This window comes from Nesoenas mayeri, assembly GCF_963082525.1.
Source record: "Nesoenas mayeri genome assembly, chromosome: 9".
NCBI lineage: Eukaryota > Metazoa > Chordata > Aves > Columbiformes > Columbidae > Nesoenas > Nesoenas mayeri.
The window spans coordinates 18,082,410-18,107,510 of record NC_137557.1 but is presented as its reverse complement, the minus strand read 5'-3'; the positions used below and the strand labels follow the sequence as shown (position 1 = coordinate 18,107,510).

The 25,101-nt window shown below is 44.9% G+C and overlaps 1 protein-coding gene across 2 annotated transcripts; it reads left to right on the top strand.

Annotated features, from left to right (window-relative positions):
- Window positions 1–4,441: 4,441 nt before the first annotated feature.
- Window positions 4,442–19,952, top strand: MSL2 (MSL complex subunit 2). Of its 2 annotated transcripts, none has more exons than XM_080350009.1 (2): window positions 4,442–5,247; window positions 15,943–19,952. In XM_080350009.1, the coding sequence occupies exons 1-2, from the start codon at window positions 5,106–5,108 to the stop codon at window positions 17,538–17,540; spliced, it is 1,740 nt and encodes a 579-aa protein (XP_080206135.1). In that variant the 5' UTR covers window positions 4,442–5,105; the 3' UTR covers window positions 17,541–19,952. The 2 variants fall into 2 exon arrangements, with proteins under 2 accessions (XP_080206135.1, XP_080206136.1); XM_080350010.1 differs by lacking the exon at window positions 4,442–5,247 and adding an exon at window positions 6,481–6,681.
- Window positions 19,953–25,101: the final 5,149 nt, after the last annotated feature.

The following is a 25,101-nucleotide window of genomic DNA, read 5'->3' as shown; positions in this document are numbered from 1 at the left end:
TCTCGTTGGGATGGTAACAAGGCTGAGCAGGTAGCCATGGATCACTTAACAGAAAGGCCCACAGGCTTTGCAGAATAATGCTAACGATCTTCAGTTCCTTCTGACTGCTTATTGGCAAAAATCAGTCTTTGTCTCTCTTAGAAGCTGCAGGGAGGTTTGTTGTTGTTCCTTTCTTCTGTAGTCACTGGGATTTCGTATCTATTAGTGTTTGATTTGTTTTGTTTATTCATTAATAACATCAGCCCAGAAAACACAAGCACCCCTGACTATGCTAGAACTGTTAGAATCACTCCAGTCATATCCTGCCTCTCTTTTTCAAGGTATTCAAAATGCAATGACTTTGAAGGGAGCATACATCAAGTCAAACATGCAAGTAATTGGAAGCAAGTTTGCCATTAGCATTTGTCTTCTATTTGTCTGAGGAAAAAAACCAAAAGAAAAATACCCAAAGCAAACAAAAAACCACACCACCAAACCAACTCCATAACAAAACAATAAAAAACTCCAGCTTTTTCATGTCCAAGCTTTCAGAAGCAGTATACATAGTGACCAATATTTTTCTTCTCAGTTGCCAACTTTCCCTTAAAGATGCAGCACTGTAAGAATTACACACTTTAGAATGCACCACATCCACAACAGAAGGATCCCTTGACACAGGGAGCTCCTTCATTACCTCATGTTCTATATAATACATTTATGAAGAACCATCCATTGATCTAAAGTTGAGATCTCAATTGTTACTCTGTTCAGTCACCGTAGTAAAGAATCAAAAACTTAAAACTATTATATCACTCAAGGACTTAGGACATTAGTGCAGATATTTGTGTCTAGCAGATTTCATAGGCTGTGTTCTAATCTAATCTAAATTAAATGTCTAGTTCTTTGCAAACACAGCCATGGGCAGAACATCAATAAGAACTGGAAAATGAAACAAGAACTCAATTCTATGCTTATTCAGATCCATTTTCCACTGAAGAGATACAGGGATGTAAATCAAAAGATTAGCACACAAGCTTAGACTGTAAGTGGCTGAATTGATCCATGACCACAATCACAAGGGTTGGTCAGACAAATAAACAACCCTACCGAAGGGCAGGAATAGGTCTACGATTGCAGAGTTAACTTACAAGTAATTTGCTACGTTGAAACAGTACCAGGTTTGAAGTGTTGAACTAATTTTCAGGCACAAGGAAAACACATTAAAAACTTTTTGCCTTTTTAAAAAAAAAAAGTACTATTCACAGTAAGTTTTCTAAATAAATGTCCCATCTGCCCTTTTTTGTACTCTCCCCTCCCCCTTCTAGATCTCTGGAAATACCAGCTCTTCTTCACCAATTTGAAGTAGAGTCTTTGCTTCCCAGCCAGGTCTCTTAAAATGGTCTCTCAAAGCACATGGGTTCAGGGAGGTGAAATACACAGCACAGAAGCAGAAATAAATCCACAGCAGTGGCAATGTGAAAGGAATAACATTAAGCCCTTGTTTCTGCCACTCTCCCAGCAGAGGAGAGGGGATGGCTACTGAAGGTACTTCCACTAGCATATGAAATTTTAATAGTTCATTGAGTGTTTCAAAACACACGATAGGCTGGAAAGGTGGGTCAGCAATAAGAACTCTTATGCCGCGAGGCTTTTAGTATCGGGACCAGAAAAGTGGCTACTGCACAGGGGAAGGTGAATCAGGAACAGCATTTATCACTGATGAGAAAAACAGCCCCACAGTACCTGAACAAGAAGAGCAGAGCAGGTCCAGCAGCAGTAGCCAGGGTGAGCCCAGTGATGGCCAGATGTCCACAGCAATGAGGCAGGAAACCAACAGGCCTGGCACAGTATAGTTCAGAAAAGGCAGCTCCTAAGACAAAGCAGAGAGAGTGCAGGTGGAACCTCTCCCAGCTTGGCTGTTTCCCAGCAGCCTGATACAAGGTCAAACAGCTGTACCACATCAGAGCTGGCCTGGTGCACAGACCCCCAAGGGCAGGAGGAGGAGACTGCAAAGCCTATTGGTGTATTCAAGCCCCTAATATTAGGTCTCACCACTCCATTTATCCTAGCGATTGCAAACAGCTTAGGACTTAACCAAATCTGTTTCAGTAAGTGAGGACATATTCCAGAGTTGTGCTGCTGATAGATGAGAAGAAACCATCAACAGAAGCAGGAAAATATGTATCTGCTTCTTGGACTTCGCTATTAGAAACATGAACACTTAACTCAAGGGTCTGACTAGAAGAAAAGTCAAACTCAGCCAGCAATAGTGAAAAAAAGCACTATGGGCTTCCTCTGCTCAAAAGGGTATGACCTAGTCAGTCTTGCTACTCTTACTATTCCATATTTGATTATTTAATTAACACCATAATTTTCAAGAGTAAGATTTACTTGCAGTTCTAAAGAGTTTATATTATCTGCCCTACTAAGATTGTTGTTGTTGTTGTTCTTAGATGGAACCCAAACTTTCTTATTTACCTCCATCAGGGAATGTAATAGTGCATGTTGATGCTGTGGATTGAGGCTTGGTCCTAGAACACCATGGATCGCAACTGCTGAACCCAGCTCATGTGTGATACCCTAAAGAAGTATATCCCAGAAATTAGACAAAGCTAGTAAAACATGTCAGGTGTTATCACAGAATGTCAGGGGTTGGAAGGGACCTTGAAAGATCATCTAGTCCAATCCCCCCACTGGAGCAGGAACACCCAGATGAGGTTACACAGGAATGCGTCCAGGCGGGTTTTGAATGTCTCCAGAGTAGGAGACTCCACAACGTCCCTTGCCTGAACAGCCAGAGCAGTGCGAGATGTAGCCGGGAGGGCTTAGTGTTCAGGACACTGTGCATGGAGTCTGGCAGAGGGTGGGATACAGGGAGGTGTATGTGAGAACATGTACTTAGTGGGAAACTGCTGGAATGTTTTTTCAGTTTGCTGGCTTGGTTCAGCACATAAGGTGTTTCTGGTGGTAAGTTGAAGAAGAAATTGGGCATTTTACAGGCAATATACATGTAGACTGAGTGTAAGAATGAAGATGCTGTGCCATGAAATGAAGCCAGGTTAGGGACTGAATGTGTGCAAGGAGTTATGGTCCAGAGATGGCACTCTGGGTGTCTGCTGCGAGGCCAAAAGGGAGACAGAGGTGTCATAGGTATGCATCTTCATATGTGAGATGCACTGAGTGAGCACACAGGAGCTGGATGTGAGGTGTATGAAAACAGTGCCGGGTGGGGAATGAGCTGTGCAGCTTGATGGTAACCAGAAGTACTAAATGTGTATTTGGAATCAAGACCCAAATTCCTCTATTTTGTAAGCACACTCATCTTGAGTTGGGCTGGAGGGATTTATGAGGAGAACAAGGAACAGAAAGACACAGGTGGAACTCCTTGATTAGTTTAACATGGGCAGCTCTAGATGAACACGGAGAGGGACACGTGAGAAGACAGAAAGGTTCTATCAGACAGCTCCCCAAAAGGCCAAACAGAGAAACGGGGCAAGGGCTGCCTTGATGGCACTGGCAGCATCACAACACAGGATCTGGATGTATGTGGAATGGTGATTTCCCTCAGTGGGGCTAACAGTGGAAATACCTGAAGTTCCCACCATATGTCCCCAGTGACCTAAAACCTGAAGAGAGTAAAAAATCCCCCTTGTGCCTACGTCTTGGTCATACCTGCCCCAAGCCTGTGAATCCACTGCTGCGTTATGCCTCGTGGTCTCCGGAGTGCTGGTATGGGCAGCAACACCACTTGTGACAAGCTTCCATCTACACAGTGCTGTGTGGGCAGCTGGTGTCCTCTGAGGCATCCAGACCGCGTCTGCTCCCCTGCCCGATCTTCTAAGAACCTCTAAAGCCCTGCAGCTCTCTCTCTTTGAGGACAGACACATCAGGCTTGCTCCATGCTGGAAGACAGGCCAGTTGGCACCTTGGAGTCTTTCGACAGGTTTCAGGATGGCTTCTGCCTGAGAGGTGAGCGGGAGCGCTCGCCATGACAGGAAGGCCAAGCCGCTCCCGTGCGCAGCCGCTCCGGAGGCACAGCCGCCCGTGAGGTGGCGGCCCCGAGCGCGGGAACCGCCTCAGCGCCCGGGGCACAGGGCGGCCAACCCTCCGGCGAGTCCCTCCCGCCAACCGGCTCCGCCCGCCGGCCGAGGGAGCGGCGGCGTCCCGCCCTCCGCGGAGCAGGCGCGGTGCTGCCGGCGTGGCGGCCGCGCTGAGGCGACGCGACCGCTGAGGGACCCCTGAGGGGACTCCTGAGGCGGCCGTTGGGCGCGCGCTCGCCCCCTCCCTCAGGCGGCGCCTCGCCCAAGGCGGCCGGGCAGCCTCGCGCCCCGCGGCGGCGCGCCCGAGCCCCCGCTAGAGGGCGCTGCGCTCCCCACACCCCCCCCCGCCCCGCGGGATGGGCCCCGCTGCGGGGAGGGAAGCGGCCCGGGCGCGCATGCGCAGTGCCGGGCGCTAGACGGCAGCGGCGATGGCTCCGCAGTGACGGTTGGATCTAACGGTTGCTATTGACATTGCGGCGCGGATCGGGCGGCGGATCCTGCCCCGCGAGCGGCGCCCGCCCCGCGGCCGCGCAGCCAGGAGCCACCGGCCCCGCGGAGGAGGCCGCGGCGGCGCCGCGGTGATGCGGCCGCGCTGAGGCCCAGGTGCATCCGCCTCCCTCCCCCGCCGCCGGATCGGGCAGCGCGGCCCGGCCCGCCGCCGCCCTGCGCTGGCTTCGCGGTTCCTCCCTGCGGCCGCCGCCATGCCGGGCCGCCGCTGAGGCGCGGCCCGCAGCGGCCGAGGAAGCGTCCGCTCGCGGAGGAGCAGGGCCCGGGGGAGGGCGGCCCGGCATGGCCCGCAGCCTGGAGTAGCGCCGCCGCCGCCTCCCTGCGCTGTGTGGCTGCGGGCGGGCCGAGGCCGCTGCTCGGGAGCGAGGCCCCGCTGGAGGCGGAGGAGGAGCCAGCGCGGCCCCTCTGACAGGGCCGCCGCGGCCTCCGCGCTGCCGCCGCCGCGCGGCTCCAGGTGGCCCCGGACCAAGGTGACACCCGGCCTGCCCCCGCCCCGGGGCCACCTGCCCCCTCGGCCGGCTCGGACTCGGCGCCGCGCTTTCTTCTCACCCCGGAGCCGGCGGCGTGCGAGCGGCTGCGATGAACCCGGTGAATGCCACTGCTCTCTACGTTTCAGCGAGCCGCCTGGTGCTCAACTACGACCCTGGGGATCCCCAGTCCTTTACCGAGATTAACAAGCTCCTGCCCTACTTCAGGCAGTCCCTCTCCTGCTGCGTTTGCGGTGAGGATCTTTCTTTTGTTCCCTGCACAATGAGCCCCCCCCGGGCTCGCTTGGCCCCGGCACGGCGGCCGGAGGAAACGCCGCGGTCGGGATCTCCCCCCCGCCCCGCTTCCCGCCCCGACAGCCGGGCTGTGGAAACTTTCCTCCGGCTGCGGCCGCCGAGCCGCCGCTCCCGCGGAACCTCCCGCCGCCGGGGCGGGGCGGGGGACACCGGGGACCAGGGGGCGGCGGACCCACGTGGGCCCGGGGCGGGGGGAGCGCCGCGGTGATTTTGCAAGTTGGGAAAGGCGGAGTGAGAAATATTCTTCGGCTTAGACCCGCCCCCCACCCGCAAAAAACAAACGCGAAGTGGGGGCAATATTGGTCAAAAGGCTGTAAAGGTGCGGGGGTTCTGTATGTGGAATAGCCTGGCAAGCTGTAAAGAAAACGATCTGTTGTTTTTGTCGAGAAGAGTGTGTTTTGGCCCAAACGCAACGCTTTATTATGGTCACGTTATTTCATAAAAGGTAGGGTAGTTATTAGTGGTTATTGGAGTACCCTGGTGTAGTGGAGTTAATTGCTTTAAAAAGTGAGGTAGAAGAGCGAGTATGGTAAAAGATACTCAATCTACAGAGCATAGAGGAAGGGAAATAAGAACAACTTACTTTTTTTTTCTTTCCCTCCTTGAAATGCAAAGAACAAATAGTAATTCAGATTGGAAGCCAGGAATTTTAAGCGCATGGAAACAGTGTTAGGATTTTTTTTTTTTTGTACTTAGCAGGTAATTGTCCAATGAAAATAATTACCATAAAAACCAAATTGGCTGCAAGTCTGCTAGGATTTCCCTGAAAAAAAAAAAAAGGCATTCTGCATTTTTGTGGGCAGAGGCAGACATCCGGAATTTCAGCGTGAGGGTCTGGGGAACGGGGAAGGAACTGCATTCTGCTGTGTTTATGAAGTGGGGGCACGTGTCCGTTCCTAGTAGGAAGCTCTGAAATAAGCTGTCAGCCTTTCTTGAACTTCCTTTGAAGCCTCTGTCAGTGTTGGGAGAGGGAGTCCAAACTGTTAGACATCTAGGTTCATTAATTTTGTTAATTCTCCCTTTTTTTTTTTCCCTCTGGTAGTTTTAAGTCCTGGCCCTGTGCATGTTTGTATTTTCTTATCAGAGTGGACATATGTCCACACTGTTTGCATATGTTTATCTTTACCAACATGTGTGGTCACACTACTATTTAATTGAATTCCTGGGGTTTATAAACTTAAATATTGTATTTATTTACAGGATCAAGATCTAAACTGCTGAGGCTGCTAGAGTAGTGTTGGATGCTTCCTATCCTGGAGCTATTGGCTCCTCCCACTTAAAGTCTTAGAAAATAGAGATCTGTTTGTGCTGGGAAAGAGGGAGCCTGTTCCCAGGATCACTGCATCGTCATTTCCTGAAATCATTTGTCTAAGGTGTTTTTTTTTTTTTCCCCCTCCCATAATCCTGATGTCAATGTCTTTGCACCTTTGCTCTTTATCTCATGTTTATCATCTTAGGCCCTGTCAATTCCAATCTCTGACTGTACCTTTTTCCCACAAATCCTTCTTGCTTGGGTCAGTCATCAGACCGCTTGCCTAAAAATATGCTAATATTTGTCGGATTTTTTTTTTGTAAATAAGATATTTAGATAGAGACTACATGCTTCTAACTGCTGTGCTGTCTGGCCACTTTAAGACTAGTCCTCTGAAATGTGTTCTTTGTTCTCCTTGCCTTGACTTCTTCCCTTCTTGGCCTTTTGCAATCTTATTTTTACACTCTGTGCTATTGAAATCATCTATCTATAACTTGTCCCTGCCCAAATTCCTGAGCTGTTTTCCCCCTCTTCAGTTTTTCTTGCTTGGCTTTTCTGTCACTCTCAGTTTGGTAGAGCAGACCACACTTTTTAGCTTAGTGACTTGCACTTACCCAGATATTCCTACTTCCAGACTACTACATGATGGTTCGGCTTGCCCTCTTCATCCCTTATTTTCTTTGAATGTTAAAGTTATTGCTTTGGCTTATGTATATTTTTCTACTGTGGCCAGCTTTCAGATAACTGTAGCTGCTGTTTGTCTCAAATATTTTGTCTCTGAGTGATTTCCAGGCATTATCTCTGTGTGTTGAGCTGCTGTTTGTGGCGTGGCAGCATACAGAGGCCTCAGTAAATACCAGCCTCTTTGTGAAGCCGTACAGTAAAATGCAGTTTCTGTCCTACAGACTTAGTAAAGCGTCTTTCTTGAAGCTGCCAGCAGTTAGTCATGGGAGAGCGGTCCTGCCTGAACCAAAACTGTCCGCTCTGGTGTTGACCAGCAGTCATAAATTTCCAGCTCACACTGGTAAAGGCAAATCAACATTCTTGTTTGCTTTTCGTGCTGTTAGGACCTTCTGCATATTTAAGGTCATTTAAAGCCTATCCAAGTGTCAAAACCTTCTTAACTTTAGTGGTATAAAAGGTAAAGTTTAAGTACTGAAAAGAAGATTACTTTGTGAGCTGTTGTGATCACAAGAGTGAGAGCCGTGACCACCCAAAACTTCACAGTGTGGTGTTTTGCTGCATGAATTATTAGTAATGCATAAAACCTCTACACTTGGTTAAAGTCCCAAGTGTTGTACTTCTAGGACTCCCCTTGGGAAATTACTCCCCAAATTAGTGCTCCTTAAGTCATCGGCCTTTCCTGAGTATTTAATCTCTCTGAATTCTGTGATGCTTTGTTACACTGTAGGTATTAATTCCACAGTCAGGATTGTCCCTTTAATTGTAGAGAATTGTTTTTAGAAGAAATTGGTGACAGCTATAAAAACCAACTAACATTATGGTGCTTTCACTGTTCTCTCAATCCACTAGACATAAGCCAACTGACAGTCTTTTAAACTAGCTCACATAGTAGGCATGGCAGAAGTTTTTGGACCCACGTAATTATGAAATTCTAATTAAAGCACTGATTTGAGATTCAAATTGGCACAGAGGCAGTTCCATCAGTAGACAGTCATAATGTAAATACAGTATGGCATTGTTAAGTCAAATAAATCTGTTCTAGGTGGATCTGAGGTCTCTGTTGCGCCTAATGGGTTATAAAGGTTAAATTATGTTGATGATGGTGTGTGTTTCTAGGATTGAAGTGTGATCATGTGAGAGTTTCCTAGGTGGTGGGGTAGGTAATGAATGCATTGTCCTTTTACAGGGATGTATAAGATGGTATTTCCTAGAGCTTTTAAAACTTAAAACCTCCCAAGGGTGCATACAGAAGGTATGTGCCTTGTGTGTTTTGAGGATGTGAAATCTGGGGTTCAGTCTCTGGACTAAAGTGATTATTATTAAATTGCATGTTAATGCCACATTAAAAATAATTTAGTAGAATTTATGCAACAAAGTTCTGCATTTTAAAAGTACTGCTTATTGGGATGAAAATCTTCTTAAAAGTGGCTTTCTCTGTTTCAAGTACCATGTAGGTTACTGCAAGTCATTCAGAAGTTCTGTTGGCTTTTAAGCATTTTGAAGCATTTTAAGCCTTTTTTTGAAATGCAGTTAAAGAGACAGATTGGCAGTCGGATCAGCTTAGCTTTTTATCCATGGAAGACTTCATCCTGGATCCTCTGGAAGATATTTAAAAAGTGGGTGAAAGATTGTTATCAGTGATTTAGCGTGTGAAAGTGCTTGAAAGGTTTTGTGGCTTCAGGACAGGACGTTTGGCCAGGAACCCAGATGTATCTTGTGCTGTAGAAATACAGAGTAGAGTTCTTGCCTGAACCATCCTGTAATCTAAGTAAGGGGATATGAGACAACATGTGGCTTAGGGGAGATTAAGGGGTGGAAAGGAACAAAGACACTGTACTGACCGGCACCTCGTACAGCTCCTGGCAAGGGTTTTGACATAGCTCTTGGTAATTTTCGTTAGAGGGTTGAAGGCTAAATGGTAAATTACCATTGTGGAAGCAACTCCTAAGCATGGGGAATGTCATGGATTACCAACCAAAAAAAAAAATGTTTTTCCTATTTAAAGACTAGTGTAGGGATGTTATTTCCATCTCCTGCTTGCGTAAAAGTATCAACCTTTTTTTTTTTTTTTTTGAAAGTTGTGTACTGTTAATATAAGTTGAGTCTTATGGAACTCATTCTGCTCGCTAGGTTTGAAATTTCTCTATAGTTGGTGGCGTATTGAGTCGTGTAAGATTTTCCATCTTTGTGCCATCCTGTCCATGTTGTTGGACTTGTGAAGGCTCCTGCTCTTCTTCCTCGCCCCTCGCTGAGCTGGGTCTCTGTTTTTTCTGGGGTTCTGGTTGCTCCCCCCACGCCACTGCAGACTCCACACCCCTTGCCTCTGCCTCTTGGTGGCATTATTACTGTACCCTGTATTTTGTCATTGGGAAATAGTGAATTAAACTTTCATAGGAAAATTTCTGCAAGTATCTAGGGGAAGAAACACCACAAGCAAGTGGAATGCAAGTGAACTGTGGCTCTAGGATAAGCAACGTCTTTGTTTCGCTGGGTGATATTGAGACAATCTGAGGCATGCCGAAGTTATGTGGTGACCTTCGGGGAAGAGAAGATAGTTGGGTAACACCTAAACAGATTTAAACTTTCTAGAAAATTTGATTTCTGGTCACAGAGATGGAAGAAGGCAGAATAAACAAATTAGCACTACTGCTAAAACTTTTCTGTTTGGGATGTGAGCCATGACTAAGTGAGTTAAGCCCGGGTATCAGAGCTTTCAAGTGAAAAAGCACGTTTAAGCTTTGTGATGGAAAAGTTTAGCCTAGAACTCTCACTCCTTGTCCGTTCTCCCTAGATTAAGGAAAGTGAAGGCTGATTCATGAGCCATGCTGACAGATCAGTTGCCTTTTGTGTTTGAAAAATAATCTAGATTGGTGGTCTTTTTTTTCATTGACATTTTCTTCTTTCTTTGATTTTCAATGATTGGTAGTTTTTAGAAAGACCGTATTTTCCCCTTAAAAGTTACATGAATGGTTGCCAAAATACTTGCAATTTTCTGAAGAATGTGCACAATAACCAGAAAAAACAACCATTGGGGAGCATGGACTACAGGACTAAGTACCTGTCAAATACTTTCTGCTGCAAGTATTCTTTTTCTTCTTGTTTTGGAGACAACCAGCGTGGGCAGCTGTCTATAAAATGCCCACTTGCACATTTCTCAATACACCAGTTTTTAGCCAAGAACATGCTGGTTGATTTCTCTTCCTCTTAAAAACCCTTTACTTAAATTCACTGTTTCCCTTTCCTGTTGTTAAATCCGGTGTGTGACTCCTGGCAGAACTGCTTTTTCAAGGTTGTCTGCATTGTACTGCATGTGTTTTCATAACATGAGGTTCTACTGGTTGAATTTAAATTGGTTTCTAAACTAAAAATACCCCTCTGTCCTAGAACCAAGTTGAGGAGTAGGAAGAGTTGGAGTTGTGAGTGAGGCCAGAAAAGATTGTTTGCATCTCATATATGACCTGAGAAATAACGCCCAGCACAAGCTTTGGTGAGCGCTGTGCTTTGCAGACAGTAAGGATTTTCCTGCTCTGCCCAGGAATTCCCTTTGAAGTCCTTCCGTGATGTCATTTGTTATTCTGTGTCTCCGCAGCCTGGCGGTCACGGCTCGGGGTTTTGCTCCTTCGCCGGTGGCCTTGGAGAGCACAGATTGTTTGAAGATGGCGCGGTTAATCTTGGTGGCGTGAGCGGTTTTTCGTGGGAAGAAATACTTTTTGTTACTTTTTTGTTTGCTCAGAGAATGTGAGCAACTTCATCTACAACTTTCAAAGCAAGTTTTAAGTCTTTTGAGTGTTTATACTGCGTAGGAACACGGTAAATTAATCTTACACCTATGGGAGAAATGTTAACTTTGCCATTCAAAGCCTCTTAAAATACAGCAATCTTGGCTTTTGGGAAACATCCTGACATGAACCTTTTACACTGGATGGTGAAAAAGATGAATTTCTCTTTTTAAAGCCAAAGTTTGAACTTTGCCACCTGGTTTGTTAAAAATACATTATATAATCTTTCCAGACAGTGATTTTTTTGTAAACACAAAGACTTTCAAACAAATATAATTTTGACATAGGACTTGGTAAAATATGTTGTGTTGTTTATTGTGCAGGGGTGCAGTCAGAGAACAGAGCAGTCCCTTCTACAATGCCATTTGTTGTCATATTTTTTTTTCTTTGACCTTTAGCTGAAGAGGTTGACTGTATGTCTACAAATATGCAGAAAAATAATCTAACTGCTTTCTTATCATGGTTCATTTGGGTTCTCACGGTGTTCAGACAAAAACAGTGCGGTTTTTATTTTCCCAGAGAGTTACACAATCATTGATTCTTCAGTTGTGACCATCCCTATATGAGGGTAATAATTTCTGTAGCTAATTTTTCTTAGTTGTTTGTTGATGGAGGATGCTCAGAAATACTCAGCAGCCAGCAGAACAGTTTCTCTGATAAAATTTTGAAATAAGGTGGTTGTGGGGTTTTAGTTTTGTTTTGTTTTAATACGTTTAGTGTGTCTCCCATGTTTCTGTTTCACCTGATAGAGAATCTGTCAACACTTGTGAGTGTCTATGGACAAATCTCAGTGGCACTCTTGCAGTTGTGGTGAATTAAGAGCAACACGGTATTTTCAGGCCAAAATACTATCATTTAGTTCACAGATAAACTCTTGTCCCTTGCGCTGATCTCTCTTGATTAGTTTCTCTGGTTTTGAGTGTATTAAGTTATCTTCCTCCTTAGTAAATATCCAGATCTTGCGCCCATATCAAACAGATCTTACACTTTTGTTTTATTTTTTTTTGCAGATGGTTAACAGACCTTTTCACTAGTCATCATATGCCTGTCTGTCATCAAGCAGGGTTTTTTTATCAAACTTTGAAAATGCTGCTGCTTTTACACTCACATTTTGCTTTGAAACCTCATTGAGGTGCTTATTCCTCAGTCAGATGTAGCTGATAATTTCTTAGCTGAAGAGCCGCTGTGGGGGGAGCAAACCTTGTCCTTCCAGAGGCTGTTTCAGCTATCAAGTGCTGTCACTGCTGGGTAAGACTTGGCTCCCTCTATAAGGAGGTAATTAATATTAAGTGTAACATAGAAGTATACATGTGCTTCATCACGCTGATGATAGCTTCCTGGTTTATTATAATTTGCTAGATGAATAGAGCTGTAGAATTTCTGTTTGACGCATCCAAAGTTCACAGCAGCTTTTTGTAAGACTTGATTTAAAAATTCCATCTCGGTCACTGTAATGTTTGATGTGAACAGCTGAACTGGCGCAGGTGAGGTTCCTTCTCCCCTTCACCTTCACTGAGAAGACAGACTTGCAGCACATTTGCTGCTTATACACACCTACCAAAGCAATTGGTTCCCAGTTCTTCCCCCTTTGGTCTCTGAGATACAATTTGCAGATGCTTCCCCTCTTCCTGCAGCTGTGAAATGATGCTCATTAAGGAACACAATAGGAAGTATTCCTTGTGGTTTAAATGATCTCTCTCCTGGTAGCAGCCTTTCCAGGACAGCTGTGATGTTTTGTAAATAATGTATTAAAAGTATTTCCTCTGTCTATGCGGCTTATTAATTGTAAATGCTCATATTAATGTAGATGTTTAGTAAACCTTTCTGAAAGTAGGATGTTGGAGGCTTTGTAAGAATGCGATTTTGCTTTTCGGTGTGTTAATATGGCCCTTGCAAAAGAGGGTGAGAAAAGATGAGGCCAAGTTTAGTATCAAGCTATTCGGGGCAGTAAAAACGAAGGCCCGCATTGAGTAATTGTGGAAGGATCTTATGCAGATGAATGACTGCACAATAAAATGTCAAATTAACTTTAGCTTAGATAAATATTAAATGATAAATGTGGAAAAATATTAACATGTCAGAACTCACCATTTTTATATCTTGCAGACCTATATAAATGTGTAAATTTATAGAAGGGGTTAGCACTAATAGCTACCAGCCTTGCAATAGAAAACCCCATGAGAATATCAGCTTGGTATTGACTATCAATCAAAAAAGCGAAGCAAATGCTAAAGATCAGGACCAAAATAGAAAATAAAGCAGAGAACTGTATTATTATGGCACTGCATAAAGTTGAATCCATCCGAGAGAGAAACTTTGACTGAAGGATGAACATTGAGTGAGATACGAGCTCGGGCTGAACACGTTCCCGCAGCTTATGTCTCTCCCATAGAGGCTGCCCAGCATGTACTGGGAGCAGAACTGGCTCTGTTCTTCCTGCAGGGAGAGCATGGCAAGTGTTTTGTCTGCCCGTCTGCTTTTTTTCCTCAAAGCTTCTGGAAATGTAAATTTTTCAGTATCCTCTTTTAGCATTCGTACCCACTCAGCAGCTTCAGCCAAATCTATTTTGGGAGAAATAAAATGCACAGTTGGTGATGACTTTTTTTTTTTTTAATCGAAAGTTAAATTGGCATATTGTTTATTTGGTCCCGTCTCTGAAGTGTTTCAGTGCTTCATAATCTGTAAAGCATCGATCATCATAACTCTTTCTGCTGAAGGACATGACTTCTGAGACTAAGCTGATGTGATGTAAAGCTTGGTTTTGGTTTTCCCCATGGGGGTTAAGGACTGTTCTCGCAAAATCAGATCCATTCTTGGGACCATCATGTACATCTCTGCCTGCATTGCTGTTTCAATACTGTCATCTAAAGGGAACTTGGAAAAAAATGCCACTGCAGGTTGGATTCTGGGACTTATGTTCCATCTGTTGGCTTTAAATCTTCCCTTCTCATTATTTGAATTGTGTAGATGCGTGCCACCTGCCAGCTTTCTAAACAATTATATTTTCTGTCAATTTCTTAAAAAAATACTACCTAATGATGACTTCGGCACTGACTCTTGTTGCTCAAAAACCAGTTTAGATGAAGCCACTTTTCTGAAAGCCACCTGAGGTTGGAGCAGCCTCTTCCCAAAGAGGTACCAGGAAATTCACATTGCAAAGGAAAAATGGGGTTGTGTGCTCACCAGTAGAATTCAAGAGTGTGGAAAAACCACTGTGCTAATGCAAAGTTCCCATTTAAACACACACAAAAAGTTGCATTTTCAAAAGTAGTTCAAATAGTGAAAGGTACGGAGGGTTAGGTTAGGAAAGGGGCTGAACATTTTGGTGAAAGCTACAGAGTAGGGGACACGTTGGATATTTTAAGTGCTGCTCCAGCCAAGGGTTATATACGTATAGTACGTCCTGCTCTTCCACCTGAGGGCTTGGGTTAGCGACTAAGGTAATACCAGCTGGAAAGGCTGGGTTTATTCCATAGGTACTAACAGCCCACTCAGCTAGGTCCAGTTAATTACATCCCCTCAAAGCACTATTTAGAGAATCACTTACAGAAGGTCCATGGGATTAAAATTTTCTCTTTGGAAAATCTGGGTGAGAAATCCCTGATGGTTGTAACTCATCCAACAAAGGTTCCGTATGGGAGAGAGGTCTGAGCAAGGCTGAAAATCTCCTTGGAAAGGAGGGGAACCTGTTTCTGTAGATGACTGTAGGTACTCTGAAATTTCATTTAGGTGTTAGAATACCTTTCTGGCCTAGAACTGGCTAAAATAGCAAAGCAATACCGGCATTTTCTGGATATAGTTGCTAGTTGGATTATTTCTATACAGAATTTCAGTTACCTCTGTTCTTTCATATTTTTTCCTTGTGCATTACTTGGTTGGTTCTGAAGCAAAACCAAAAACATTCTTGCAGGGTTTTACAGTTCAGAGATGTGGGGATGTCCACAGATAAGTCAGTACCAGGTGTGCGAAACGTCCTGCGTCTCAGGGGTGTTCATTCCTTTAGCAACTGATCTTTAGCAGTTTCTTTATTAAGAGTAAGATCTCAGAAAATCCTTTCTTCTGACTTCTCCCCTCCTGCCCAGGACTGGAGCTGTTGTTGACACTTTGGAGTATTTCAGCATCACTCTTTTAAGTATTATTTCACTGAGACGTGTCTGAGAATTGGAAAACCAGGAGCCGCCACCCCCCAGGATATCTTCATAATCACCCTGTTGCATCTTGTGGGTTGGCGCAGGAGTAAGCTCTTAGAGAGCAACATAATCTAGTATTTTTTTAATATTCAAATAGATTACGAGGTGTTTTATTCAGTGTTTATAAGAATTAATGGGATCCATTTAACTGTTCTTGTTGCCTGCAGAGTTAAAAACTTTGATGGTTTATTCATGGCATTGGCTGTGACAAGGCTAGGTTCTATTTTTAGTCCCAGCTAAATGAAAAGTAAAACAAAGTCTGCTGTGTCTTCTTTCCTTTGGGGGCTGACATTCCTTTTAGACTTCCCCTCTGCTGCCTTGCCATTTGTTTCCACTAATTTCATTGACGTCTCTGCAGTAGCTCCTCATGGAGTTTATTGTTGCACTTTTGGAAAATTCATAGAAATCTTTTGTGTTTTGGAAGTTTCAATGGCAGGAGCTGCTGAAGGGAGCAAGGGGATGGCTGGGGTTTTAGTTGAGAGCGACCTAAAGGCTGCAGCCGCACAAGTTATGGTGTGATGGTTTTATTCCATGTTCTTTTAATGTTGTTTTAAAAGCAGATATTGCAGCTGTGACAATTTTTACAGGATGTTGTTTGGATGGTACATTTTCTTGTGACTTACTGAACTTATTCAGGCAATATTTTTGATAGCACATAAAAATCATCCCATACTAGCCTGGAAACCTGCCTTGAGTCCATTGTAATCTCTCTCCTCCTTTTTTCCGTAGGAAATTTGCTACAAGACCCTATTGCTCCTACCAACTCCACATGTCAGCATTATGTCTGCAAAACTTGTAAAGGCAAGAAGATGATGATGAAACCGTCATGTAGCTGGTGCAAGGACTATGAACAGTTTGAGGAGAACAAGCAGCTGAGCATCTTAGTGAACTGCTATAAGAAACTCTGCGAGTACATAACGCAGTCTCCGCTGGCAAGAGATATTATCCAGGCAGTCGATTGTTCCGCGGATCTTTTAGCTTTGCTCAAAGATGGGTCGCCGCTCCACGAAGAGACAGAAAAACCTTCCGATACAGCCTTGGCTTTGTGTTTGACACATTCCCCAGTACCTTCAACCTCAGAACTCACAACCGATCCTCCGGCTGGTTTTACATCGCTACCTGAAAGCACACACAACATCGATATCAGAGGTTCTGTTATCAACGGGTTGCCCAATTGTAATGGGCTTTCGGTAGATAAACTTGGAGTGAATATTCCCTCTCCGGAGCACGCAAACACCATTGATGTCTGTAGCACTGGCGAGTACATCAAGACGGAAGATCTGCCGAGCAGCCTGCAGCCCGTGTGTGACACCGTTTCCACTAGTGACTTGTGCACGACGGGCATTGACATCTGCAGCTTCAGTGAAGACATCAAACCGGGTGGCTCGCTTCTGCTGAGCGTTGAGGAGGTTCTCCGGAGCTTAGAGACCGTGTCGAATACTGAAGTCTGTGATTCTAATTTGCAGCCCAGCTTGGAAGCAAACATGACTAACGGCCCTTTCCTGCAGCTCTCTCCCCCACCTCTCAGCCATAACATTTTCATGTCCACAGATGCTTCTCCTCACGGAATCTCCTGCACCGCGGCGACGCCCAAGGTGGTTAAATTAAACAGAAAGCGATCTCGGTCAGAAAGTGACAGTGAAAAGGTTCAACCTCTACCCATTTCCAGCATCATCTGTGGCCCAACATTGGGAGCGTCAGCTCCTGTAACAGTGAAACAGGAAAATAAAATGTCTTTGCAGCCTATTGCGACTGTACCTAACGGAGGCACTACCCCCAAAATCAGTAAAACTGTGCTCCTGTCTAACAAAAGCATGAAAAAGAATTTAGACCATGCCCCTAAGAAATCTCACCCAAAAGCCAAACCAGGGGTGCTGAAAACAAAAGACAAAGCGAAGGAGAAAGTTCCTAGCAGTAACGTTATGCCAGGAAGCCCAACAAAAACTGTGTACAAAAAGCCCCAAGAAAAGAAAGGGTGTAAATGTGGTCGTGCCACCCAAAATCCAAGTGTTCTTACCTGCCGTGGCCAACGCTGCCCTTGCTACTCGAACCGCAAAGCCTGCCTTGACTGCATATGCCGTGGCTGCCAAAACTCCTACATGGCTAACGGGGAGAAGAAGCTGGAGGCGTTTGCAGTGCCAGAAAAGGCCTTGGAGCAGACTCGGCTGACTTTGGGCATTAACGTGACGAGCATTGCGGTGCGCAATGCCAGCACGAGCACCAGTGTAATCAATGTGACAGGGTCACCAGTAACGACGTTTTTAGCTGCCAGTACACACGATGATAAAAGTTTGGATGATGCTATAGACATGAGATATGACTGTTGAGTCTTTTCTTTTCCCTGCCATCCGTAGGGGAACTGCTACAGGTTTACGGCAGCTATGGTTCTGTTTAACTTGCTGGAGCTCCTGCGTTTAGATCACTTGTATCAAGTGTTTTTCATTGCTATGTTATGTGTATTAGTGTCTGGGAAATAGTTGCAGATAATGGAGGAGTTACCCTAAAACTGTTTTTAGTTCTTACAGCACCTCATAGTTTGAGATCAATTGCTGATGTAAATGATTTTATCACAAGATCTTTGGCAAAGAATATATTAACCTCATTGTACTTGGTCATGCTTTGTGCTCAGTCAAAGTTGCTGCTTAAGTGTAGAGAAGTGGTACCTAGTTAGTCCATCTAAACCGTGCTAGGTTATGGCGTAGAAAAAGAATTCTCCATTAGTTACAGACACCATTACTGGAAAATCCCATAATATTCCTGTAGGAAATGCAGCACTGAGCTGGAGGGTACAGTCTGAAAAGGGCAGATAATGCCTGACTGTGAGAATTGGCTATCTCCTCTACAGAACAGCTTAAAAAAATAAGTCATAAATACCTTGAGAAAGCAAATAGCCCAAAGAGCAGCTCAGTCTCCAGGCAAGGGCCAGGAATATCAGTCGCTGAGACATGCGCATGGAACTGCTGCCTCAGATACCGTGGCCCCGGTAACACCACCACTCTTTGTGTTGGTTTTTCGGCAGTTCCTGTTCCTGACCTGTTCTGCCCTCTGTGCCAACCTCGCTTGTTTGGCATGTGACTATTTTGGCTGGGGCAAGAAAACTACTTGTACACAAAGAAACCTCAGGTGTTATTAGCACGATTCTCTCCTTTTCTCCTCCTCCCCTTTTTTTTGGAGCTCCTGCTGATTTTCCTGCTGTTGCTTCTACAAAAGAGCGGGGATTTTGTGGGTTGCGGAGAGACCCCGTGGCCGATCCCACAGCAGTTATCAATCACCACTGGGGGTGTTTGATGAAGTTTGTACCCCAGCCCTGTCCCCTCAAGGGTGATTCTTTATTTCTGGCTGGGGCTGAGGATCAGTTGCTAAGGTCCAATATATTCTGGATGTTTGTTAGAATAAGCCGTGTAATTCACTCCTCCCAGAATCCAGCTCATTCTTTTCTAATACATTGGAAGTAGCTTTTGAAGGTCAGCGCTTTTCAACCTCCCTAAAATGGAAAAATAACACTAAGTTGTCAAAGAGCTCCTCTCAGAAAGTGTTAAAATGGAAGCACCTTTGTAGGAATTCAGCTTCATGCAAAAATGGTTCATTTTGGCGTAATCCTTAAATAAGAGTTCAAGCGGAACAGCGTAGCCTTGCATTTCGGGCTTCATTGGCAGCCTCAAAAAGTCAGATTACTTTGTGAAAGCAGAAATTTCTCTTTGAACGACACAGCAGAAATTCACTGTGGGCCGACTAGAACACAAACCATCACCCTCTCATTGCAAAGGCAGTTCCTGTTCCGACAGCGTGTTCAACAGGACGTGAAGGTTTTTGAGTCCCTTTCCCGCTCCCATCTCTCCCTGTCCTCGGCCCGCGAACCCGCCGCGCTGTCTGCCCTGACGTTTGCTGTGTTTTGATTTGGCACAAAGCATGTACAATGATGGTTCCTCACCTAAGAAATAAGCAAAACCCTTTGGACACAAATGACACCTCCTTTTGTTTTGTAGTGTACCATGGTGTCATCTTCTGTGAATGTGGTCAGATCTTTTTGTTGGTTTTGGTTTGTTTCTCCCCCCGTCTTTTTTGTGGGGTGGGTATAGGGTGGGGGGTTAAAGCCATAGGAAGAAAAATGTGATGTACGTGTCCAGTCTGTACTTTTTTGTTTTTGTTTTGCAAGAAGAGTTGAAAAATATTTTTGATAATGAGTAAATGGTGGAAAATGCTTCTTAGTATTCTTGTCTTTATTTGCCAACCCAAGTACCGAAGATCTGTGTTTTTTAGCCCTCATGAGATTTACCGATGTCCTATTAAAATGTATTTAGTTAAACTTGTATGTGATTTTTGTGTTGACCCAGAAGGATCCTACCATTTTCTAATTTGGTGGTTTGATCGTGACCTACTACTGTAAATCTGTTTATTAGTCCACTACGTGTAAGCAAAGTAGCCAAACCAGAGTCTGATTTATGGGGAGGAAACTGCACAGCATGGGTTGTTTGGGAACGCTTTTGCAGAGCTGTTAAGTTTTGCTGAGATTGTTGATGGTACATTTCTTAGGACTTTCATTAAATTAAATACATAGAACATTTGCTCCAGAAATATGGGAGTACTTGGAATCTTTACTATCACACCGCTGCATTAAATACGGTACCAACAGTTGGAGCATTTAGGTGAAGTGTGTTTCGGAACCGGCGACAGGAGAGCCCTGATCATTAATGTAAAATTGCGAATGGTAGATTCAGGTTGTTTCTAAAAACATTTCCTTTTATGCTGCCACGTTCTTGAAATGTATATTAAAATTCAAATTGATTTAATAAATGTTAGTTTTCTAATTCTATTTTGCAACTGCTAAGGGCATCAGTGTGGCATATGTTGCACTTATTGTCTAAATACTACTCAGTCCGTTGATGAGTAATGCTGTAATTGTTTAAATTAGGGTTGGCTTGGTTTGGTTTCCTTAACCTCCTGGCTAGTTGTTCTTGAATAAGCTGAGCAATGGAAAGGATCCTAACAGTGCTGAAAATAATTGCAGTGGTTCTTGTTTGAAAAAGATGAGTTTCCATGGTATAGCAGTGTTCTGGGAGCTTCAGCCTTGGTTGTGCTCAAGGAGTGGAGTGCAAACTGGGTCCAAGGCAGCGTGAGGATCTGTGTGGCTCCAGCTCAGCCCGGGTGTTCCCTGCGGGCCACCAACCCTGTGTTCCTCCTGCGGATCCTATAGGAAACGTGCGGTATTTGAGCTTCCTTCCCAATCCTGTTGGAAACAGCAGTTGGCTTCCAAACTTTAAGAAAGTCTTGCCATTTCTAGAGCTGCGTCGGAAAGAAAAAGCGGTTGCTCATCACCCATTTGCTGTGGGAACATTCCTGCCAGAAAACGTGCTGCAAAGAGCAGAGCTCCTTCGGGAGGGCTGGACTCCGATCATGGGGAGCGGTACAGAATTAGTCTAGAGCTTCTGACCACCTAAATCTGCACATGCGGAAGAAGCTCTTTGGAGAAAGGGAAGACATCTAAACGTCCATTTTGAGGGGAAAGGCTCTTTCCACATACCATGCATCAGGGAAATCACGAGTTGGGATGAAAATCTCAGAGGGAGGAGGGACAGGGAACCAGAACTGGAAAGGAACATTTGGATTGTGTTGATCTCCATACACCTGCAAGCACCATAACATTTTGTATTGTCAGAAAAAAACTGTCAAGTTCCAGTTTACCAGAATCTGAAATACAACCTGAAAAGCCAGGGCCTCGGCACGGCGAGGAGCTGCTTGTTCCATGAAACTCTGATGGACTGTGAAGACAAAGATCATACAGATGTGGCACGTGAATTGTGCAAAGGTTCTGGTGTGATCCAGAATAGAAGCCAGCAGCACACACCCCCAGGCATTTTGCAATTCTGATTGCTGACTATCTGAAGTGAAACTATACACACAAGCAGGTTTGCGTGTTAGAATCATCCCAAGGATGTGGCACGGCTGCTGAAGTCACTCTGAAGGGTATATCACGCTATTTAAAGTAGTACTGATAATGTCACAAGCACATCTTGTTTGGTCTTAACTATTTAATTGTTCAACTCTAAGTGCCACTGGTATTTTAAAGCAAACCAGAGCAGTGACTGCCATATATCCAGATTTTGGCACACAGGAACGCTGACCTGTCAGTCTCATAGATGAAGCAATAATGGTAATGCAGGGATTTGGCTTGAGCCTTTGCATATAACGAAATCATAAATAGCATTACTTTAAAAAAAAAAAATCCTTTTTTCCCCCTTCATTCCACTTGTAGAAGATGCAGATGATGTCTCTATTTTTGGGACAGGTTAAAATAGGGGAGCTTGGCATTTTATTAGGACAGCACAGGGCTAGTGCTCAGCACTGAGGATGGAGCTGTGAGGAAGGGAAGTGGCCGGGTTGCTTCTTCACCCCAGGATTTGTGAGGAGCAAGCCTGGGGTTTGGCTTTGGCAGGCACTGGGCAGCACGAGCTCAGCCCCGGCAAGGAAAGCGACTTCGGGACAGCAGCTGGAGATGAAGCAAACAATAACTCCACCTCACAGCTTCGAGAGAGGTTTGACTTCCCTTCACAAGTCCTTTATTTGCCAAAAAAAAAAAAAAGAGGAAAATACAAAGTAAAAATGCAAAGACAAAACCATGCCAGCGCAAAATGTCTCCAAACTCTTTTTACAAATTATAAGAACCTTTATTGTTAAATATTCAATTTCTAAACTCATCACCCAGTGATAAGATGAGAACAAAAGGGTAAGCGCTGCGTACGTGTTTTTCTTAAGAGTAGCTCATGCTCTTTATTGAGGTTCAGTTTTGATTGCATAGACCTCAGATACTGTGATTTAGAAGTGCTGTACTCTAAAAACGTGTATCCTTAGCACGACACCTCAGTGACCTCTTTGTTTGGCCTTTCGGGCATATTTGTTTCAGGAACTAAGCAGGGTACCTTGGGCAGAGCAGCTCGAGTCCACTGTCCGAAACCCCCGTTTGGGGAGCGGGAAGGTTTTCCGCAATGGTTTCTGTAAAGCCGAGGCTGCTGGGAATTTGGGGTTTTGCTGTCCGTGCCGGTTTTGCAACAGTGCCGCGCGGTGGCAGCTGGGCTGAAGCTGTGGCAGGGCCTGGCTTTTGCTGACATCAACTCATGCAGCAATTGTTACGGAGGAAAAAAATCCAGCTAGTACCATTCCAGCAGTGGTTGTACCGAGGTGTGTCTCCAATCTTAGTACTGCAGAGCGAGAATATTTGTGAACATAGAAATAAAAAGCAAGGCTTTTGTAGGGACACGGGACTTCAGTTTGCTAGACAAAAGCAGAGTAGAGAGAATAAATAAATATGGGGATTTTTTAATCATGCAAAACTGAATTTTACTCACTTTTCTGACTACTCCTAAGGAAAAGGAATCCAGCTCATAAAATACTTCTGGTTTACAATGGAAAATGCGTGATCTGTCCTCAAAGGTCTGTAACAGCTAAAGCGGCGCTGGCCGTGTCAGAGCCAAGGGGACTTGTGTGCGGTTTCGGCCTCATTCTCGGGAGCTCGCCGAGCCCCAACACCAGCTGTGCTGCCGCTCAGCACGTTCTGTGTCCCTATTCACAACCAGCCTTGTCTTCTTGTGGTCTGAGTGTCCTGGAAGGAAAAGCCAAGGAGCTGGAGAGGAGTTCCCCACTTTACCTTGCTTACAAACTGAGGATTTACAAATCTTCCATCCAGAGAAGCTGCAGATGGGGCTAAGTCATGAATGGGGTGCAAAATACCTTCATCTGTGCCCGCTGAATTATGGCTATTTGCAAATGCGTTAGTGAGAAAGAATGGATTTCTACTCCTGCAGTAAATAATATCGATTACTGAAAGTTTTGCACTGATACTATGCTAACAGTGGCTCCTGGAGCATGTCCTTATATTCCAAACATTTGCTGTAAGTTTTCTTGTTTGTTTCTTTCTTTCCTCAGCGATTGGCTTGTTGTGTTGACCTACTAGAAAGCACAAATTTGGTTTGGAATCACTCGTTTTGTCACAGCAGCAGTGAACCTCTGGTTGGAAAAGAGAGCCATGGGTTTGGGGGCCAAAGGACTCAGCAGAGCAGCTACCAGCATCTGTCTCAGTTCATTAAACCCAAACCTGAAAAGGTAAGCAGTGATTTTTAGCAGGCTGGGCACACTGGCACCAGCTCAGGCAGAGTGGTGTGGGATGGAAGCCTCAATTAGTCCTTCATCTGACTCCCTCCTGGTGGGAAAAAGCAACGCTGTGTTCCTGGGAATATACATCCTCCCTGGAAAAGGATGTCGCTCTCAACTCCCAGAGGAATGAGGAGGAGGAGATGTAATAGACAGAGGCTGCAGAATCACCATCTGTGGGGGTTTTCCAATACTCAGCTGGATGAGATCCTGAGAAACTTGCTCTGAGTCTGAAGCCAGCCTGCCTTTGGGTGAAGAGCTGGAATAGAGACCTACACAGGGCCCTTCCAACCTGAATTATTGTCTTATTCTGTACAGCACTAGGAAAGCTTGGTTTTTGGAGACACTAGGGCCATCCCAGGTTAAAACCTTCAAGAGACAATCACTAAGTTATTCCGGAATGAGGCTTTACAAAACTGGCAGACTGGACATTCCGGTACTACTGCTTGCAGAGTTAAAAGCGAGCAGCGCCGAAGAACACGGAGGTTCGGTTTCAGCCTAGAATGGGGTCAGGTTCTTCTTGTTCCTTTGAGGAATCTTTGGAGAGATGCAAAATTTTATCAAGCTAAGACTGTTCTGAACCTAGACAGCATGGAAAAGAGGTGAACTGCTTCACCTGGCTTCCTTCAGGGAAAAAGCAGACAGAGCTGGTTACAATCCGTGGTTGTGTGACGTCCATCCTGTGTTCATTTCTGCAATCTGGTTTCTTCTGCATCGAGGCCTTTGTAGAATCATCCCCATTAAAGCCTTTCCTCTCAGGGTTTCAGTGATGATGGAGCAGCAATTCGAACACCCCTGTGTTGAACAGAGCCGCTCCCGTGTGCCTGTGCCATTCAAAAAGGCTTATCCTGCTTTGGTTAGCGCTCCCTGCTTACGTCTTTTCTTATGGAATAGCTGTTACCTTGCAGTGGGATCAAAACACAGCACTATAGCTGCTACTGGAAAGAAAATTAACTCTATCCCAGCTGAAACCAGGTCACAGTGATGTCGCTAAGAACCTGGGCATCCAGAAGTTTCCCAAATACCAAATCCAGGATCTTGGTGTGTGTGTGTATGGATCTGGATAAAAGAGCAGCTCTGTTCAAGAAAAAGAGAATGGATCTCCAAGCCCAGTATAACTGAAAACTTCCTCTCTTTCAGCTTTGGGTCCTGAGGAGAGTTACAAACCTCAGCAGGGCAGCAGTACATCCCACCTGGCCATCGGGAGGCAGCCGATACGCTTCAAAGGCTCCTGGAAAAGTGGAAGCTGCATTGTAATGGCCAGCCAATTACTTATTTGGTTATTAATGCTTAGCATTATCATCTAGGGATTAATGTTCCATTGTGCTCGCATCTAGATGTATAAAATGCACCAGCGTGCATGTATATACACGTGTTATCTATTAACTGGTGGGGTGAGGAGGTAAGAAGAAATACAGTGTGTACCCACCAACCAAGCGTTATGCATTTGGGCACAATTATGATAGCTGAAATAAAATACAAGAGCTGAAGCCTGTCCCAAGCTGAAGAAGGTAAGTACCCAATCTGTTGGTGTATATGTGATAGCTAAAATTGAGGACGGGTAAGAACACGGTATCATCACCTCTGTGCTGCAACACAGGCAAGGAGGAACAGAGACACCAGCCATGATTCTACGGGGAAAGGCAGCTTAATTTGGCACTTCAGCAGGAATTCATTAGTTGCAGTGCTTCCTCTCTGAGACTAGGGCTTACTTCATGGGTATAAAATAATCCTTTGGCAATA